Source organism: Vanacampus margaritifer, chromosome 2 (genome assembly GCF_051991255.1).
Source record: "Vanacampus margaritifer isolate UIUO_Vmar chromosome 2, RoL_Vmar_1.0, whole genome shotgun sequence".
In the NCBI taxonomy this organism is placed as follows: Eukaryota; Metazoa; Chordata; class Actinopteri; order Syngnathiformes; family Syngnathidae; genus Vanacampus; species Vanacampus margaritifer.
In genome coordinates, this window is record NC_135433.1 from 40,589,585 (window position 1) to 40,611,249 (window position 21,665).

General features: G+C 39.2%; 1 protein-coding gene and 1 long non-coding RNA gene across 2 annotated transcripts in view; one reads left to right on the forward strand and one right to left on the reverse strand.

The window, feature by feature from the left end:
* The window catches only part of LOC144043497 (contactin-associated protein-like 4), a 92,288-nt gene extending 74,763 nt beyond the window's left edge, over window positions 1–17,525 (forward strand). The window contains exons 18-24 of the mRNA XM_077557198.1: window positions 1,091–1,330; window positions 1,607–1,846; window positions 6,170–6,303; window positions 11,427–11,514; window positions 12,847–13,065; window positions 13,739–13,801; window positions 14,804–17,525. Coding sequence (XP_077413324.1) covers window positions 1,091–1,330; window positions 1,607–1,846; window positions 6,170–6,303; window positions 11,427–11,514; window positions 12,847–13,065; window positions 13,739–13,801; window positions 14,804–15,000 — 1,181 coding nt within the window. The 3' untranslated portion in view covers window positions 15,001–17,525. The remainder of the gene's footprint in view (window positions 1–1,090; window positions 1,331–1,606; window positions 1,847–6,169; window positions 6,304–11,426; window positions 11,515–12,846; window positions 13,066–13,738; window positions 13,802–14,803) is intronic.
* LOC144043498 (uncharacterized) lies at window positions 12,157–16,139 on the reverse strand. Its single transcript, XR_013291115.1, has 2 exons — window positions 15,659–16,139; window positions 12,157–13,058 (listed from the first exon to the last, which is right to left on the reverse strand). It is a non-coding gene; the product is annotated as an uncharacterized LOC144043498 (long non-coding RNA).
* Window positions 17,526–21,665: the final 4,140 nt, after the last annotated feature.

The following is a 21,665-nucleotide window of genomic DNA, read 5'->3' on the forward strand; positions in this document are numbered from 1 at the left end:
AGAACAAATAAGAAAAATGCTCCAGTCAGCACGACTCGCTAATAAACTTCCCAATGTGATTTATTCTTGCGAGGCTCTTAAAATAATCGTTAATTGAACCACCTGAACCACAGGGGGTAGAGGTCATTAATCAAGTCCGTCATGTAATTAGCCATTAACGAGCTACGACAAAACTTCATCAATACAGCCACCGGTCGGTCTGTTTATCGCCACTTCAACGCCGACGCTGTTTGTCCATCTTCAGAGAGCTAAATCCATCGGTGAGGTTTTATTGTTGTGCAAATCTCAGCACGGACGTCACTTCATGTCCGTCAACAAGCCAGCAAACAAGTGAGCAGATTGCATCAGGAAGCGGCAGGAAATATATTGATTTTAGCCAGTAATGTGCTAAACGTGTTTACTTGAGCACTCCGGTAGATTTGTTTTCCGGAGAGGATATGAAGCATCGTTATTCACCGCCAACCTTGATCCCAAAGATTATATGAGAGTGGGAACAGTTTGGTGCAATAGGATTGATGCATTTCCTACCTTAAATTCCCCTAATGTTACGCAGGTTAGAATGAAATGAAATAACTTTTCCTCAAATTGCACCAGTTAAAAGTAAATGGTTCAAATAAGACTTCTGTAAATATTCCAAAACTTGCACAGGTTGAAATAAGTCTACAGCAAATCTCCCAACAGTTGTGTAGGTTGGAGTAAAACTAAAGAAAAGTTGCAGGTTAGAATAACAACTTATGGGGCGGGGGGATGCAGTTTAAAGTAAGACTTAATTAAATCCATAAAAAGTTCCGCAGGTTGAAATAAGATTATAGTAAGAACTCTAAAATTGGTGCATGTTAAATTAAAACTACCATAAATCCCCCAAACCTGGTTACATTAAAAAATATATATTTATACAATACAGTAAATCTCCCAAAAGTTGTAGACGTTAAAACAAGGCTAACGTAATTACCCCCAAAATTGCGAAGGTTAAAAAAGGACAATAAATTAGGATGAAATAAAAGCATAAATCCTAAACACATCCTCAAAAGAGAGAAATCATAAGCATTTGTCAAAATGATCGAATAATAATGATCATATGCACGTGCAGGTGGGACAGCATCCCGCCAGAAGGGTTTCCGTGGTTGCATCCGCTCCCTGCAGCTCAACGGCGCCACCCTGGACCTGGAGGAAAGGGCGCGCATCACGCCCGGCGTCCAGCCCGGCTGTCCGGGTCATTGCGGCAGCTACGGAGCGCTATGCCGCAACCACGGCCGCTGCATGGAGAGGAGCAACGGCTTCCGCTGCAACTGCAACCAGTCGGCTTATGACGGAGTCTTCTGTCATACGGGTGAGCGTCCAGTCCTAGTTGGTTGTACTATGTCAGATCGGGACATTTTTTTAAATTCTACCACTGAATCCACTTTAATTTGGCAAGCTGAAATGTGGTGGGAATGTCCATCATAAGTAGACCCACAAAAAAAGAATCAAAACGCACATGATCAAATGTTCAGGTCATCAGCCATTTTGTTTTGAAGCGGCCATTTTAAGCTAATGTAGGCCATTACAAATTTGAATCTTCAATACTACACAGATGGGCAACACTAAATCTGCGTCCTCTCTCCAGAGATGTCAGCTGCCTTCAAGCCGACAACATCTGTCCGCTACGCTTTCCACATGGACGCCTCTGAGCGGAGCAGCGAGAACGTCAGCGCAAAGCTACCGTCGCCATCCTCCATCTTGTCCGATGTCAGCCTGAGAGCGGAGAATGTGTCGCTGAGCTTCCGAACCAGCCAAAGTCCTGCACTGCTGCTCTACGTGTCATCGTACCAGCGCGAGTACCTGGCGCTGCTCATCAACAAGCATGGTGAGGGAAAAAAATGTTTTACCCTGATGAAAATGTTTTAGAAGGTTTTTTTTGTTTTGGAGCCAGCCCCTATTTTTAATGTGAAATTGCATATTGGCACATATCAGTGGATTTTGAAAAATTTTGGGGTGGACGTCCAAAGAAATACAAATCCCCAATTTTCCTATTGCATTTCAATGAGCATCAATTATATGGGGTTTTCGTTATTGTGGGCCGGCATGTATTATATCCTGTTCAAATTTTTTGTCATACATCTGTTTAGGAAGCGTGAGGTCCTATATGGCCCCCCATTAGCGCTGATGAAGAATTATGCCCCCCCCCCCATCATTTAATCATTTGCTCCCAAAAACATATAAATATATTCTATTTAAAATGTTGAATGTGTCCCAAAGACGTATTTATATGTTTATTAAATGTTTTTGTTTTTTTTAGTGCTAGAGCATACAGAAGGCTTTGATGCAGCCTCTCAACTGCAAAGAATGGTTGAAGAAATTGAAGTTACTACACAAACGGCCAGAAGGTGGCAGCAGAGTAAAAGAGATGAACCAGGGTCATGTTGAAAAAAAGCTAATTTACTCACAGTTCTAAATAGATTGGTGAATAATGATGAAGCTTAGCTATATTCTAATGCTAGTTGATGCAAAACGGAAACAGATAGAAATATACTTTTTTCCTGATGAATGAAGAGACTCTAATCTTTGTTTTGGTAGGTTCCATTTTTTTTTTTTATAGCAATAGAACACAATAGTCTGTGGGCCTTGCGAAATCAGTCAAAATCCAGTAAAACAGCCGGGAGTGAAGGGGATTGCTTCAGTAAAAATGTCTGGGAGTGAATGAGTTAAATTAGCCATCTGTACCCTAGAAGGTAATTTAAAAAAATCAGCAGTTTGACTGATCATCACAAAATTTGGTGGACATGAAAAATGTTCAAGGTTCAAGCACCTATGCCTGAAATTGAACAGGAATTTGGCCTTCTTTTTTTTCTTCAAACGAGCCATGTTTGCATTCTGTAGCACCCGTGTAAAGTTTGGGGGGGGGGGGGGGGGGGGCTTAAACCAGTTTCACAGATCAACACAAAACTTGGTAGAATGTATCTTGACTGCATGAAAAAAATCTTAAGAACCCATGCATGAAAGTGAAGATGACGTCCATTTTGGTTTAAAGCAGCCATTTCACACTCAGCTGCACCACCTGGAAAGCTAGGGAAAAAACAGCCCCTGACACCTGTTTCTCCTATCAGCACATAATTGGGTGCATATGTCTATCATAACTGGAAGCAAAAAAGTCTCAAGGACCCCATGCTAAAAATGGAATGGGAAGTCAGCCAATATTGTTTGTAACAGCCATTTTGGGCACATTCCAAGGCTTGTATTTAAACAGGCTAATGACGAGGATGTTAGCTAGACACATGGGTGATGCTAAATTGCAAAGCTTTTTTGCCTTTACTCTGTAATGTGGTTGGAGCATGGCATCAAAGTTTGATGATTTCCCCCAAAAAATACAAAATAAACGTCCAATCCTCACCTTTCATTTTCTTCTCAGACGCTCATCTTTACTGCATTCCGTCTTATCTTGTTGACCAAGCGCATCGTCTTCACCTGATGTTGACCCCCTCGCCCCCCCTTTCCCGCGTCTTCCTTTACTCTTCTTTCACTTAAGCAATCCTATCAAGCTCTGTCAGTTGCTTCCTCCTGCGGCCGTAGTCATCCTGTCAGCCTCTGTTGCCTTTTTAATCGCTCCAGCTGCACCCGTTATTAGCTTTTTAGCCTGGGCTGGGAGGAGGGAAAGTCCACTGGTGTCATTAGTGAGACATGACTGGCGCTTTTCAACGGAAGGTCACAATAAAACTCTTACGTAACTTTGTCGGCTGTTTGTGTTTATGGCCACATCAAGGTTGACGCTAAACGTCTCTTCTTTTGTATTCTGAGATACTGCAGCACAGTAGCGCCATTAGCAACAGAAGCTAACAGGACAACGCGAGGTGTCCATTATTGATGTGTGGTGTGCAAACAGATTAACGTTCTAACTGGTAGTAAATTTGAAAGCTCGTTTACTAGACAGATGAGTGTTGCTGAACTGTTAAAATAAACATTTTAGTTTTCGTCATTGTCTGTGAGCACTGGGCAGAGTATGGTGACAAAGAATGGTTGTAGTAAAGACCTGATGTTGAATTTTTTTAAATGCAGCCCTCAAAGCCAGTTTCACTTGGTAACATGACATTTTGAAGACTAATCTATTTTGAGTAGACCCCCAAAAAGTCGGAAGAAGACAACCCTTACCAAAAAGAAGTATATTTAAGTATACTTGAAGTATAGTCAAAATTAGGAAAGTCTACTTCCAGTTTACTTTTCTTGTACTTATTGGAAGTACACTCCATCAAGTAAATGTTAAGTATACTTGGAAATATACTGAAACATAGACTAAAAGTCGTATATACTTAGAAGGCACTCGCTGTCCAAGTAACAGACCGAAATTATCGGTTAATTTTATTTATAAAGCCATATGGCTGGATAGCCTAAACTAAAGTTTAAGGTTGCTACCTTTGGTACCAGAGTTCGCCGGTTTGATCCCGTCAATTCACCACTGGGCTTTGTGCTGTAAACAGAACTGTGGAGTTAAGTATACCTAATAGTGTACTTAAAAATACTATAAAGTATATTTATTAATGTACTTTATATATACTTAAGTATATTTTTAAGTGTACTAAAATGGGCCAATTAAGTCCCAAGGAGTTTACTTAAAGTTTATTTTAGTACAAGAATAAGTATACTCGAAAAATAAATGTATATCGTGTACTTAAAGTATACTACTTGTTTGTAAGGGTAATCCTGAAAAATGAACGGGAAGTCTGCAATGTTTGTTTGAAGCAGAACATTTTTAGAGATTTTGTCCAATTGCTAAAGAATTTGAACCATATATACTGAACTAGAAAGATTAATGAAATTATGATTCATTTATAGGTGTGCACAGATCACAATTTTCTGGCCAGTCACTGATCTCATTTGCTCCCGAAAACATATAAATACGTTCTATTTAATGATGAAACTTAGCTATATTCTAATGATAATTGCTGGAAAACAGAAACAGACAGAAATATACTTTTTTTCCTGATGAAAGAAGAGACTCTAATCTTTCTTTTGGTAGGCTCCATGTTTTTATAGCAATATTCTGTGAGCCTTGTAAAATCAGTCAAAATGCAGTAAAACAGCTGGGAGCGAAGGGGGTTGCTTCAGTGAAACGAATAAGTTAAAAAGCCTGACCTTTGATCCCAATTTTGCAATCCTGATTTTTACCATTAACCAACACCTTTAATGTTCTTATCTTGTTCTATTGTAAAACATTGAGCCATTCCTGCGAAACAGAGCACACAAGTTGTTTTAACTGCACCTAAAGCAGTTCTCTCAGATAAAAATGGAAAGCCTGTTAGTCATCTCACAGCAGAAGAGGACAGTGGCTGACATCTTCAGACCTCTGCGGAAGGAGATGAGATTGGTGGACAGGATCGGTTTTATTTTAGGGGATCCCCAAAATAAGGAAATCAGCGCCTGAAGCCAGTTTCGCTCAACTACTTCCAGTATGTATCATGAATAGGCCCGCAGAAAAGCCTCAAGAATCCTTGCCTGAAAACATACAGCAGGTCTGCAATTTTGTTTTGAAGCAACTACTATAGATTTGGATTTTTAAAGGGGATCCTTCAAAAATCAACTTGTCCATTTGTCAGATCTCTACTGCTTGTACCAGACACCTATGTTTGACAGAATTTTCATTTTTGTCAGAGCAAGTTTGATGACCCCAAACAAATTGCTCACATTTCAACCTTGGCGGAGGTCTTCACTCAACTGGGTGCTATTTCCGTCTGTCTTTTTTAGAGCGGAGTCCAATCAAGTGCTACTAAAATAGCACTAAATGCTAACGTTGTATGCTAAATAGGCTATTAAAATCTTGGCAAGGTTTTTTGGGCGGTGTATTGTTTCATCCATTTGCTGTTATAAAAATAACCTCCCAGCCCAGCGCTCTTCTTTACGGGATTAATTAGCGTATTTGAAAGCGGCTCTAAATAGTCCATGTGAAGGACAATGTGTTTTATCCCTGCGCTGCCTCAAAGACCTCCGAAAGTCTCCTCTTAATGCCGGTGTAATATTAACAAAATTAATTACTGTTATTGATAGGCAATGAGCTCTAATCCTCTTTAATACGCAAAGCTCCTCGTTGAGATTCAGCACTCGGATGAACGATGCAACTTTGTAATAATAATAAGGGATGCTTGGGCAAGATAAGAAATAAGAAACGGTTGAAATTGTGTGTGTGTGTGTGTGTGTTCAGATAAGCTGGAAGTGCGCTACAAGCTCCACGGCAGCAAGGAAGCCGAAGTGTTGAGGAGCCAACTCAAGGGTTTAGCCGACGGTCGTCTGCATACTGTGCTCGTCAGCAGAGTGATGGACGCCGTGTCTCTGCAGGTAACGCGAAACAAACAAAATTGAACATACAAATATTATGAACTCATTAATACGTTTTTTAATACTTTACTTTAATACTTTATATTTAGATGTAGTTATATGTTGTTGTTTTTTTTTAATGTTTTTAATGCTAGCACATACAGAAGGCTTTGATACAGCTTCTGACATGAAGAGGTCGCTTAAAGCAATGGTAGTTATTACAAAAAAATGGCCAGCAGGCGGCAGTAGAGTATAAGAGATCAACAAGGGCCATGTTGCAACAAGCTCTTTTTCCCAGTGTTTTTAACAGGTTTGTGAATAATTGCTGCAAATATACTTTTTTTTCCTGATGAAAGAGGAGACTCCAATCCATGGTCCATGTTTTCTAGCAATAGAACAGAATATTCTTTGGACCTTGCAAAATTAATCAAAATCCAGTAAAACAGCCGGGAGCAAAGGGGGTTGCTTCAGTGAAAATGGCTGGGAGTGAATGAGTTAGTTTAAAAATAATTAGCCCATGACGCCAGTTTATCTAATTGACATAAAACTTGGTGGGAAGGAATGTCTATCACAAAGGAAAGAACAAGAATGTCTCAAGAACCTTTGCCTGAAGCTGAATTGTTAGTCAGCCATTTTGGTGTGAAGCAGCACTCTGTCATGCCACCTAGAAAGTTAAAAAAAGAAAAAAAGATTAGTCTCAAACACTTGTTCTGTTCTGAAAGGACACAAGTAAGTCTAAAAAACCAATGCCTAAAATTAACAGCAAGTCGGCCATTTTGGTCTGAAGCAACCATTTAAATCACACTAACATGAAATTGGGGGCGTATGTCTTTCGTAACTTAAGTTACGTAAGTTTGAAGAACTGAACAGGAATCCAGCCATTTTGTTCTCACATCAAAGCAAATGCATAAATAAATTAAAAAAAAAATACACATTAACATCCTTTGAAGACGCAAACAAAGCTTTACTTTGTTGCCAAGTTGGCAAACTCAACATCCAAGTCTCGTTTCATCATAATTCACTTGGTCGTTACCATTTTTGTAGAGTTACGACGACCGGCCCTCATCGAGATGACAAAGTTGCATCAGGAACATATGAAGCGCCTCTGATGAAATATTCATCATTTTCTTGGCACTCGATGATGTATAAAGTCATCTCGCCGTCTAATTGTCAGAAGATGAAACCCAAGGTGACCTTCTCTCGCTACATTAACGTCTTTCCAATCACGTCTCCTGCGACATCAATCATATGTATTAAAAGCAGCAATAAATAAGAAACATCTGCCACTATTGGGCGGATGCCACGCTAGATTGTTATCAACTGTTATCAGGTCAAAAGTGTCTCTGTCGTTGCCATTAGTGGACCAGTTTGGAGATCTCTCTTGTTGTGTTAGCAGTAGCATCATCGCTAACGTTAAAACATAGAGATGGGCCGTTTTTTGGATTACAATTGGATTTGTAAAAAATCTAATGTAAAATATTTTAAATATTTTATTTTAATAATGAAAGAGTAAAATAAAATGTTTATTGTATTATTGATTTTATTATCTAATCAATTACTGTACTTTAGTGAGAGGAAAAAAATAGGTCAAAATTTATTTAACAAATATCACAGGACTCCTGATATGAACGTTCTAGTGGGCCAGCCTGCCGCTTCTCCTGTTGCGTTAGCATTAGCCTTGTCGCTAAAACTGTAAATCATTGTTCAATCTTTAAAATGATAAGACAATGCTTATACGACAACCTTGTATCGCTATATAGCGATGTGTATGTCGTTGTACCAGCCCTGGAGTGTGGCGTTAGCATTAGCATTGTTCCTAACACAATTGTTCCGAGTGCTTATGCAAATTTTAAAACAATCACAAGACTTGATGATATGAATAAAGTTCTGGAAACAAAAGATTGGCTAAAGCTTGCCATTTATCTTCTTCATTTCTTCCGTTCAGTGCATCTTTTTTCTAGGAATCACTTGAATGGCTTGCTTAACATGAAAGAAGCTCCAGGGGCCGACCAACTGACTAGCCGGCTGGCTGGCTCATCTGTTTGAAGAAAGAACTTAAAAGATTTCTGACAGGATTTAAGGCTTTAGCCCGACAAACGACGTCGGGCTTCCGAGCAGGGGGAGTCTGTTCCGGGCTGCCCAGGGTCACCTGGAGTTAAAGGTTCACCGTCTGTCTGACGAGATTTACTGCAGAGTGCAGACACGGTTCACTTGGCAAAAGGTTTAGCCTGGGATTCGGAAAAGAAGAGCTGGAGATGTTCGTTTTTTGACTTGACAAACACGATCATGTTAAAGAAGAATACGAAACAGAGTTGTGGAGCTGCCTGATGTCTATATTAGTTTCTGATAACTGGAAATCAAAGAACAGAACAGAAGGATTGTAATAACCTCAGACTTCGAGATCTACTCTTTATTACAACATCGATTAAGCATCATAATTGTTTTAAAAACCCAATGATTTCCGCCACCCTGACTGCCTGGTGGAAGGCACTAGAATTGACAAAAGCCCAAGTGGAGCCCTGTGGACTTTCTCCCCTATGGCATAACCCCGACTTTCAACTTAACAACCAACCGTTTCATTTAGCTGTGTGGGAGCAGAAAGGAATTACACATCTTCACCATCTCTTCTCAGATAATATGTTTATATCATATACATCCTTGCTCCAAAAATACAATATAAAAAACGGAAATTTTTTACATTATCTACAAGTTAAAAATATGATAAAGAAAAAAATTCCAACACTTCGGGGTACGCTCCAACCGCCTGTTTTAGCTAAAGATATTAACAAGCTTTCTACGACAACAACAAAAAAACTTTCAAAAATATACAAGTTACTTTCATATACTGATAAAATGTCTTTACCCATCTCAAAATGGGAGACAGACTTGTCTATAGCACCGGAACCTGACTTTTGGATTCAAGTTTGTGAAAACGCATTTAAAATGACAAAACACACAAATTTACAACTTATCCAATATAAAATTATTCACAGAACATACATTACTCAATATATGATGAAGAAAATGGGACTCTCAGACTCCGACATTTGTCTCCAATGCTTACAAAACACTACAGACACTTATGTTCAGGCTTTATGGTTATGTACTCCGGTCATGTATTTATGGACTAAAGTCTTAGAAAAACTTTCCGCTATCTTGGACTGTAGGATACCTTTATCTCCAAACTTGTGTTTGCTAGGTGACCTAACAACAATTGACTTACCACATAAACAATTTCAATCTACACTTGTAGCCCTTACTATCGCAAAAAAAACAATTCTTGTTAACTGGAAAAATAAACAAACTCTGAATATCGACCAATGGTCTAACCTCCTCATAAATCACATTTTAATGGAAAAAATATCTGCCTCAAATAAAAACCAAATATCAAAATTTATAGAAACATGGTCTACGTATATAGAATTTTTTAACCTAATTTTGGTTACTTAATTCTGTCTGTTAGCAAGAGCCACTACATCGTGATAACTTACATTGATGTTTCTGTATTTGGCAATTTATTATTATATTATATTATTAGTATGGGATTTTTTTTAATGGGCTTTAGGTGAACTGATGAATACACACACGCTCGCACGCACGCACGCACGCACACACACACGCACATACACATACTCACCCACATACAAAAAAAAATATATATATATATATATATATATATATATATATATATATATGTGTGTATATGTATATATACTGTATATGTATATATATTTTAAAAAAAAAAAGCATTTATTATTTGAGCTCTCCTGAAAAAAAAAAAAACTGGAAATCAAATGCTGATGTTACAGTACATGAAATAGCTCATGGATTTTGGAAAATTCAGACCCTGAAGCTAGTTTAATTTAGTTTAATTTACTAACATGATATTTGGTAGGCATATTTGTCATGAGTAGACCCACATTAACGTCAAGTAGCCATGACAGGAAAGTCATAGGAAGGCAGCAATTTTGACTTCAAGCGGCCATTTTAGGGATCACTTAAGATAAGCTACAGTTTTTCAAAATGAAAATTCTCGCAGAAAATTCAGCCCTCAACACACAACATGAAATTTGGTAGGCATGTCTGTCTCAAGGAGACTCACAAAAAAAGTCTTAAGAAGCCATTCCCGAAAAAAGAGAAGAAGTCATATATTGAGGTTTGAACAGCCCTCTTAAGGTCATTTTTTACTTTGCTGGGGGTCTCTCAAAAGCAAACTCCTCCTTTAGACAGGAAAATTCAGCTCTGGATGCAAGAATCACCTCGCACGAGGAGACGCAAAAAAAGAGTCTCAAAAGCAGAGGTGGCAAATCCAGGTCCAGAAAGTAAAAACCCTGCCACAGTTTGGCTTTACTCCCTGCTAGCTAGCTAACGCCCTAGCAGGTAAATGAGCACCATGGGAGCTACCTAGCTAGCACCTGGGGCTAAAGCCAAACTGTGGCAGGATTTTTACTTTCTGGACCTGGATTTTCCACCAAAAGCCATGCCTGGAGAAAAAAAAAACAGAGCCTGCCATTTAGGTTTGGAGTGGCCATGATAGGTTCCCTGTTCCGGGGATCCTTCAAAGGCAAACTCCTAATGATTGTATCCGATTGCTGCCAAATTTGAGCCACGTATGACAGATGACAGACAGATGGCCAACGTTAAATTGTGAATTTGACTAAGCATACTGGTGAAGAATGACAGCTAAGTTTGATGACTAGTCATAAGAGAGGAAGTCAAATCCACATGGCCAGAACTCAACCAAATGTAAATGGCCCCCTACTGGCAGAAATTGTATGTTAACAAAATCCCTTAAGTTATCAAGTGATACTTGACGCAAGTCAAACGTCAGGAAAAAGTTTCTTGGAATCTTTGCTGTCACATGGCTAAAACGTTTAAAGATTTTGATGGGAGAAATTAACTTTCTTTCCTCGGCCCTCATTAAAATCGCCTCCAGTGGAGAACTTTGCGCACTTGATTGAATGCTTTTCATGTGATTTTGTAATCATGCCGAGGCGCGTTCCCCTACTCCCATGGTCAACTGCTGAGAGCAAGCTATTACCAACTTTTTCTAAGGCCACGGCGAAGGGTCCTTATGTCGCCAACTGTTAATCAACACTTTCCTCGCAATTAACATCAGGCCACATTGTGTTTCTCTTATCCAGATTGACCAAACTACCAGAGAAGACTTCAACTTGACGTCTGACGGCGAATTCAATGGCATCAGGTCACTGTTGCTAGGCAAAGTACAAGGTGAGCGGAAGAAAATAGTTGGAAGAAAAATTGTTACACTGATGCAGGCAATAACTTCATGCGCACTTCAGATATGGTTATGCCCCACTTTGGTCAATTCTGTCTTTAAGGTACAGGACGATAACGCTTTGCTCTACTGTTATGCCTCAGATGCACCAATTTAACAGGAAGCTGGGGGGGAAAAAAGTCTGTCAGTCAAATAAGTGGCCTGTTAAGGTCAAATGCTCACACTTACAAGTTAGAGGGCGTCGGCGTGCTTCCCACCAGTGCTGTTGTCAAATCATCATGGAGGTAAAGCCATGAGAAAGTGGATTTTCTGTCGCTTGCCGCCAACCCCGTCATCCATCAGCGCCACAAATGGAGGCGCAAACACGGTGGGCGGTGACGACATGATGGAAGGTTTGGGCCTAAAGGAGCTTTTAGGCCACATGTGTCAGTCACGCACAGTCATGATGATGAACCCTGCTGATTTGTGAAACACCTCTCGTGAAATATTCTGTCGAAAAAGAGTAAAACAAATGGCTGAAAAATGCACTAGTTCGTGCCTATTCACATTTTTTTTGTCTGAAAAGATTTTAAACGAGTAGAAAAATATCATGAGAGCATAAAAAAAGTTATATGAATAGGAGGGGGGAAATCATATGAATACGAGAAACTGTATTTTCAAGAAAATATTAAATAAATCGTTGCCATAATATGAGAAAAAAAGGGAAATATGAAAAAAAATCTGAATACACGAACAGTGACAAGAATAGCAATAACAACAATTGAAGTGAAAAAGAAAAATACACAAAATGACAATACAAGAAAAAAATTTGTAAGAATATGTAAAAAAAAAAAGTCATACAAATATAAGAAGAAAATTGGCAAGACTATGAGAAAAAAATCACTGAGTAAAAACAATAGGAGAACCAACTCATGAAAAAAATGAGAAAAAACTGTAGGAATGGAAGTCATAAGAATGCAAAAAAAATTGTTACAAATTACATAACATAAAAGTCGTATGATATGAAAACAAAGTTCAAGAAAAAGTCAAAAAAGAGAAAAAAGTGGCAATAGAAACAGAAAAAGTCAGAATACATGAGAAATAAGGCACAAGAATTCTGGAAAATATTGTACAAATACGGGGGAAGGGTTTTAATAATACAGGGGTGAAGTCACAATAACATGCGAAAAACTCACAAAATACAAGAAAAAAAGTGACGAAAACACGGAAAAAAAAGTTGGGAGAATTTAGGAAAAAGTCAAAAATAAGGAAATTAAATATTTGTTGTATCATTACACCAAATTAGTTGTCAAATCTCAAAGGGATGTTGTCCTCATTCCCCACAGAGACCAAAGAGGTGGATCCGGATCTGGTCCGCTTGTCTTCGCTGGGCTTCAGTGGCTGTCTGTCCGTGGTTCGCTTTAATTCCATCAGCCCCCTCAAGGAGGCGCTGCTCCGGCCGCATGGCGGAACCGTGGACGTCAGCAGGCCGCTGGTCCGCTCCAACTGCGGTTCGCCGGCCGCCTCCAATCCCTTTGCCGTGCACAACACACGGCACCTGTCAGGTGACAAACTTTACAGCTAACAGCTAATAATGCTAATGCTAACATCATTTTTGATGAATTATTTTTCCATCAAGATGTTTAGATCAGAGCACATTTTACCAGTGGCCGGACATAAAAGTTTGAGCTTAGTTGCAACGGCCAATGGTCCTCAACAGTTGACCATCAAATCTAAATGTAGGATGTCCGTATGTATTATATTGCCCCCTGGTGGCCAAGGAACGCAGAGCAATCCCCTTTGAGTTATCATGATGCACAAACTAGAATTCTTTACATTCTATTTATATATGATAAAACGGTAAAGTGTCATTTAAATATTTGCTAATTAAATGTTTATGATTTTTCTTTTGATGGTTTTATTATTTTGCATTGTCAGTCCATGACATGCGTCTGACAGATTTTGGTTGACTTTCAATAGATACAAAAGAGGAGAAAAGGAGGGTTGAATGGATGGACGGTTGGACAGATGATAAGATATCACTGAAGTATTTCCGCTGTGCTGAGTGTTCCACCTGCGTCGCTAGGATCTGTCTAATTAATCTGTTTATTTTCCGCCTGGTGGCTTTGTGCCTCATCAGACATCTGCATTATCTCACACTCTGCTTTGCCCTAACTTTTCCTCTTGTCCTTCTTGTTTTCTTTTTCTTCCTCTCCTTCCTGTCTTCCTCTGCTGTAGACCCGTCAGGTTCTGGCCAGCCTTTAGTCAATGCCATGCGGACAGACTCGGCGCTCATTGGAGGTACCGAACATTTTCATCGCTGCTTATACTGAATTACAAAAGCAATTAGGGAAAAAATTCTCATCTGGTGGGGCACTCCCTCATCTGCCCCAAATGTCGCCAACAACTTCTTCTTTTTTTTAATCAAATGTTTTTTCTCATAGTGTTCCTAAATACTATTTCATAGAGTGGCCACTTGTAGCTATGCAGAATTAATGGGGCTTGATCATAATTGCCCCATAGCCTATATAATACTGGCATTTCAGAATTCAATCACTGCTCTGTATGAAATATAAAATTTGTATTATTTTTTAATAAGCATATTTTGTACGCTACAACTTTTCATACTTTTTCTTGTAGCATAGCCAGGTTTTGCTAGGCTGAATATATGAAGCTCGATCAAAATTCAAATAGTTGCAATTTTCACTCATTGCTGTGTTTTAATAATAAAATATATATCGTATGGTGTATTTAAAAAAATGAAAATTAAAAATTAAACCGGCTGGATTTGGTGGGGCACTGTCTCATCTGCCCCAAATGGAGTCATAGCTTTTTGAAAAATCTGTTGTTATTTATTTATTTATTTTAAATAAATTATAACATACATTCTGTGTCAGGAATAAAGTAAACCACTGCCATCTGATGGAGCCGGTGGGGCATTGCCTACTCTGCCCCAAATCTAATCCTAACAATTATTTTGTTCTTGCCCAGCGATATCTCATCAAGTTATGGCATGACTTAATTCCACAAATGAATACTTTGTTCTTATATAATGCACATTGTCAACCTTTTATCATAGTTTTCTCACATTATTTTATCATTTCTTCTTGAATACTTTAATCTTTGTTGCACCCCTTCTCCCTTCCCCTTCCTGTTGCTAGGCAGAATTCATGGGGCTTGGTCAACTGACCCGTAGGCTGATGCAAAAATACTTTTACATGAAATATAAACATGAACGGATTTAGAGACTGTTTTCTGGTGATTCCGCCGAGTAATTCAGCTTATTGTGACTTTTCCTGACAGGCATGATTGCGGTGATCATCTTCGTGGCGGTGGCCGGCCTCGCCGTGGCCGCCAAGTTCCTGTACCGGCGAAAGGAGACGTACCGGAACCAGGAAGTGAAAAACAGCCATCGGGAGGAAAGCCAGGATTTACCCTTTGAGCACCAGACGGACTCCCAGAATGCCTCAGGGCAAAACCCAAAGGAATACTTCATTTAAAAAGGCGGGGAAGGAGTGCATACGGCAGAACTTGACACCACGATCGGACATGCTGTGTAAATAGTTGTACACACGTGTACATATTCAACAGTGTCAACGGTGACTTTGTGTCTTTGTATGAATTTTGGGACGATTTTGAAATGATTCTTCAATTTTTCAAGCGGAGCGTTGAGGAAACATTACATAATCGGGATGATTCCAGCATGTCCTCAAGTACATCGCTGGTATTGCAGGCTGTAAGGTACATGCCAAAGCAAAAAGGAACTACAAGGGCATTTTAGCCAATCAAAATCTGAAGAAAGTCATGTGTGAAGAAGACACAAAAAGTGCACATTTGGAAATGTATTTTGGGGGGATTATTGTGATACCGCTCAACAAATTTCAATGCGAAGAACAAACGAGCATGTGTACTATTATTTTTTTCAAGCATTTTTTTGATTGTGATTAAATGTCATATCATGTGGAAAAGACACAATTTAGATAAAGGTGCACAAAGAGAAATGTATTTGATTGCGATGAATAGCAGCGATAGCAAAAAGAACAAAATGTGTGTTTCATTCTGGGTGTGTGTGCTTTTACTTAACAACAAAAAAAAAAAGATTAATATTCTGATCTGATCTCATATATGAAAAAGCATAAATATGACATCCACCCCCACCTCTTTTGTTGCCTTGGCGGAGGTCTCGTGACACTGGTGATGACTCGCTTTGTTCTTGCTGTCCTACTGAATTATTAATCCCATCAAGGTTGCCAATGTGAGACACCAAATCCAAAACACGTCCGTGAAAACGTCTTTATTTCCTCAAAAGCTGACTTTATGGTTCTTTGTCATTTTTATTTCATGTTTCTCCCCGCCTGCTGCGAGCTTGCGGCAGCTCGCTAAAAGTCCCCCGAGAGCTTTTGAAGCTTTGAAGCATCTCCAAAGGAGGCCGCCGGCGTCTGTCTCGTCGTCGTCGACGTCGGCGGCGGCGCTTGTTTTCGGAAGAGCTCCTTTTGACGGCGACGAGAGCGACGTAGCGGCGGGCGCTCATGGACGTAATGAAGACGCGTTGCGATGGAGCGAAGCCAAGCTGATAGATCGACCGCACGCGCCGCAGCTGTTTGTCAAGCAGGCGGCAGGCGTTTTAATGAGGGGAAACTTTCAGCAATTTCAAGGCGCATCTCCACTTTTCATCTCGGTAGAACTTTTTTCTCTTTTCCGCTGTTTTGATTTTTCTTTGCTTCTGCTGCTCCTCAAGCAAAAAGGTAGAAAAGAATTAAAAGAGCTTGGCTGGCAGAAGGTCGGTTCAGGCAAAGGAAATGAAAAGAAATAAAAGAGAGCAGAGCTTTTTGCAGAATGTGAATCAATTTTGTCAACTATGAAGTAGAGCTTGATTACCGGTAATCATTATTTAAAAAAAAATGGTTTCTATATCGTGAAATCGAGTTTTGTCTTCTGGATTATTAAAAGCTGTTGTTTTTATGTTCAGTTCCATCCAAATGCCAATTTTGCTGGATGGGTGGTTTACAAGACATGACATGACATTACATTGTGGCATTTAAGCACAAACAATGAATGTTAAGTTTGTGTTAAAATTGATTTAGAATCAGTATATATTATTGTTGTCTGAACATTTTGCACAGGAATTATTTTTGGATTAATGAAACCTTTGAATAAATGTTTTTGAGGTTTATTAGATAAAAATCGTAATTGTCCTGAATGACTGAAAAGAAATGGAAATGTGATATTTTTTGGCCCTATCGCCCAGCCCTAATATGAAGTCAACATTTTCTTCACTTTTTTACTTCTTGTAGGTGTCCCAATACTTTTGTCCAAACTGCTCATTTTCTTTTTGCTCGTTGGATGACTGCAGTTGTCCCAACACTTTTGTCAAATGTACTTGAGGTCAACTTTTTGTCAAAGCTCCACATTTTTCTTTTCACCTCGAAATGTGTCCCAATACTTTTGTCCACATATGCTTTTTGGCTCCTGTAAATGACCCAATACTTTTGCACAAACCCCATGTTTTGTTCACATTTTCACATTACAAAGTTGCCCCATTACTTTTCACCGTTTGTCCAATTTTCCTCTACATGTCCCAATACTTTTGTCCAAACTACACATCTTCCGATAGCCTACTTTTGTCCACATTTTTCTTTATGGGTCCTGCGAGTGACCCGTTTGCACAAAATCCACGTTCTCGTCACATGTTTACTATAGGTGTCCCATTACTTTTGACCGTATCTTTTCACTTCCTGTGTCCAAACACTCTTGTCAAAATGTCTGTGGGTGTCCAAATACTTTTCCAGCTTACCTATAAGGTATCCCAATATTTCTGTTCACATTTTCTTCTCACATCCTGGCGCTGTCTCAATACTTTTGTCCACATCATCTTTTAGTGATGATAATGTTTGAAGCTAATTTAATGATGTCAATGAGTTTGAGTAAGCTGCTATAATTACGTCCCGACATATTTGATGCACATTTTCTTCTTGTTGGTGTTTGTTGACACACGATATTAAAAGATGTTTTCTAAATAAAATAACCACAACCCTCCTTTTCTTTTATTAGCACAACATTCACGTTGGCGCTAATATAAACCTAATCGCTTTAAATTTACTGCTCAATGGATGCCGTCAAAGGATAAAATGTGCGTTTGATTTTGTTCATTTTATAAAATACGTGGACATTTAATAAATATATTCTTTCATCAAAAGATGAAACAGAATAGTCAACACCTTTGCTTGTTATTGTGATTGATAAAAATGCACCATGTTGATGAATTAAACAAAATGTTTGTATTCTGCTGATATGAGGAACACCTCCGCTCGTTACTGCAATTAATTGATCGCGCTATTGAAATGCAATCAAAAACAAAATGTCTGACTGGATCTCAGCGTGTCTGCTATTGTTTCTCTTGAACAAATTTGATTTTAAAAAAAATGTTTTAATTAGATTCTGGCATCACAAAAAAAAACAATTCAAACTGAACAACCAGCTCATTCTTGCTGCATAAAAGCCTTCATTGGTTATCACAATTAACAATCAAAGAATAAAATGTGTTTTTTGTACTGGGGATGTGCTATTTAAAACTTTGTTAAACACTTTCCCCCCTAAGATGAAAAAATATATATGTTCAAAGAAAGCAAACAGACTGTTTACTATTCAAATTCATGCTAATTTAGGCTAACTTCACTCGTTATCACGATGATATCGAAGCTACCGTCAAAAGATTCCAACATGTTGAAAGTCTTATGACATTTGAGAGCACTTTTTAAAAAAAAATCAAGAATAAAAAATAAATACATAAAAAAATGCTGATGATGTCCTAAGCCAACAGGGGGCAATTGACATTGTATCGAGAGGCGATCATCTCTATCCCCATATGAACTTCAGTTTTTTTCCCGCAATGTAAACTAAACAGTTTGCGCCCGGATGCAACAGAACAGAAGCAGCAATGCCGTGAACAGAGCGAGTTGCCCCCGCGGGCCTGCCGAGTGCCGCTCCCATCTTGCGTGTCGCCTTTTAATCCCACGCTGCCATTCGCCCAGTGCTGGGGTGGCGGGTATGATGAGGGGGAGGGCGTACCCTCTCGTCAGCACTGTGAGGCTTGAAAGCGGAGAAAGAGAGAGAGAGAGAGAGAGAGAGAGAGAGATAGCATCTGCCATTTCTGCAGGAGAGACATTTTGGTAAATATTAATTGATTGTCCTGGAATGACGCATGAGTAATGGAACAGAAGCTAACGTTGACTCTTTTTGATTGGAACGCTACAGTATGGGATGATGGTTATCATATGGGGTTAGGGTTTAATTAGCGTCGGGGATTACATAAGGGTTAGACCTCATCTTGGAATTCGAGTAAGGTCATCTCAACTCTTGATCAAACCCAAATATGGATGTAACTATATCCAAATGTAACGATATGAAAATGATCACAATATGAATCTCATGATACGCAAGCTTGGGGAGTAACGGAATCAGATTGCAAAAAAAATGTAACTATTCCATTACAGTTACAGGAAAAAAACATGTAATCAGGTTACAGGTACATTTATTAAAAATGGGGATTACTTCGAGGGATTACAATTACGATGAGAGAGAGTGCGAAAGAGGGCGAGAGACAGAGAGAGAGAGAGAGAGAGAAGGACAGAGCGAGAGAGAGCGAGAGTGGGGCCGTTGCTACATGTCGGGGAGGTGGGAACGAACGAACTGACGAGTCGTGTCCTCCACACGCAGGCAGTTTGAAAAAGCTTCACAGACGGGAGGAGGAAATGGCGACCGGTACTTACTCGGAGCGAAAGTTTGAGCTGAGAGTCCAGCGGCATGCTACGCGCTGTAGCTTCTTGCTAGCTAGCTCGCTAGCCTACAACCATAATGTGAGTTACACCAAACAAACAAATCTTCCTCCCACCAATTCACTATTTAAACATCATACACAACACATACACGGCTAAACTTGTGACTGGGATAAAGTTCATTTTGCAGTTGATGTCACACATCGTCATTCTCATTGGATGACTATCTATCTATCTATCTATCTATCTATCTATCTATCTATCTATCTATCTATCTATCTATCTATCTATCTATCTATCTATCTATCTATCTATCTATCTATCTATCTATCTATCTATCTATCTATCTATCTATCTATCTATCTATCTATCCATCCATCCATCCATCCATCCATCCATCCATCTATCTAACTGTGAGGTGTGGTTGCTTTGAGTGACAGTTCGAAAACAACATATGGCCTTTAATCAATCAATCAATCAATAGCCTACATGCTTTTTAATTACACAAGGATTTTTACTATTTGAAAGCTGCCCGGGTCCCTATAAATAGCAGGGGTACATTGTATAGAATATATATTGTGGTGATATTTATTTTTATTTTGTCTTCATGAGCATACTCAATATTGGAGTAATCCAAAAGTAATCCAGTTACATTACTTTAATATTATGGTACTTGGATTACATTACTAACTACATTTTTTAGCAGGTAACTTGTAACTGTAATGGATTACATTTTAAAAGTAACCCTCCCAACCCTGATGATACGATATTTATGTTTAGGACGATATTCTGGGGAGGTTGGCAATATTAAAAAAGTTCACGATACTGTATAAAAACTCACAATATTGTAAATAAATAAAAAAATGTTATCATATATTGGGGAGAAAAAAGCCCACTATTGGGTTTTTGTACATAATAACAGACAGCAGTGACAAATAGTCAAACAGTCATTTTATTGTTATGTGCTACTATTGGCTCAGCGGCGCATTAAACGTAAGTGGCCAAAACATTCCTAATTGCACTAATAAACTAACCACCAGAGGGTGTTGGAACTGCACAAATGGAATACAAACTCGCCTTTATAACAGATCATGATATGATGGCGCTGACATTGTGCCAATCTTAATATCGCCATATCGTAATTTTGTTATTATTGAGGCATCATTACAGACCCTCACCCTTATTTCACCCATGACTGAGCTTGAATATTTCTTGTTAGCAGACACCATCTTGGAACGATCGACAAATGTGCCACACGTGTTGCCCATTTCAAAACGGCACTCAACACTGTTTACACGGCAGCCATTTTTCGGCAGAGACAAACCGCAGTGACGCACAAAAATATAAATGAGACTCACGGCATCCCAACAAACTCACGCAGGGTCATGTAAAAAAAAAAAAAACATTAGTCCCATCCTCCAAATAGCCAAAACGCTCAAGTTCAGTCTTAAATGAAGCAGAGATACTTTTCTCTGACCTCCTGCAGGGCCGGCCCGTCGTGCGCAGGACAAATTGTGGTAATTACGCCAATCGTCTCAGCAGACGCTCAAATTACAAACGGTGTGTGGTGGGCTTTGTCATTAGTGGAGGCCTGCTATGAGAGGAGATGTATTTTCTTTACTTCCTGCAGGGCGTGGCAACGCCAGTCGCTCGATGACAACGTTGCTCATCAAATAGCATGCTAACAAATAATAGCAACAACAGCTTGTATAGATTGTAAATAAAAGTGAGGGATTACCTTTGTTGAATTCTGAGATTTGTTGTGATACATGTTTGGAGATAATTGCTGAAAATGTGCAAGGACTGAGAACTATGTAGTACTGAGTTGTGGAAATAAAGCTGTTTTTTTGTTTCAGGTATTCTGCTGGCGTGGCCGCTTTAGAGTACCTCGTTGTTCAGCCGTCAGTGCTCGCAAGTAAATCAGAGAAATTTGGAATAGGAAGGAGGGGAACATTTTTAAAATAGAAAAAAGTCTGACTTTAATCCCCAGTGCGTGGGCTGGGGTTTTCTCACACTTGCATTCTTTAGAGTGCCTCATTGTTGCCCGACGACAACCCAGTGGGATGGATTCCAGCAACCGCTGACTTTAAGTAAATATATTTTTGTGGCTCAGACGTAGTGATGTGTATGCATAAGAAAGATGCTATACAAAGTAGCTTCCATTTTTCCAGGTTACTGAAGTTGAGAAGGGCGTGGATTCGTCACATTTAGCCGACTGCATTTGAGAGCGGATTGATCGATTTGATTTGTCACGATTTTGAAGCTTCATTTTTAGTGTTGTTCCGATACCGTTTTTTGGCCCTCGATACCGATTCCAATACCCAGCTTTGCAGTATCGGCCGATGCCAATACCATACCGATACCTAAGTTTTTTTTTTCCTCAACATGAA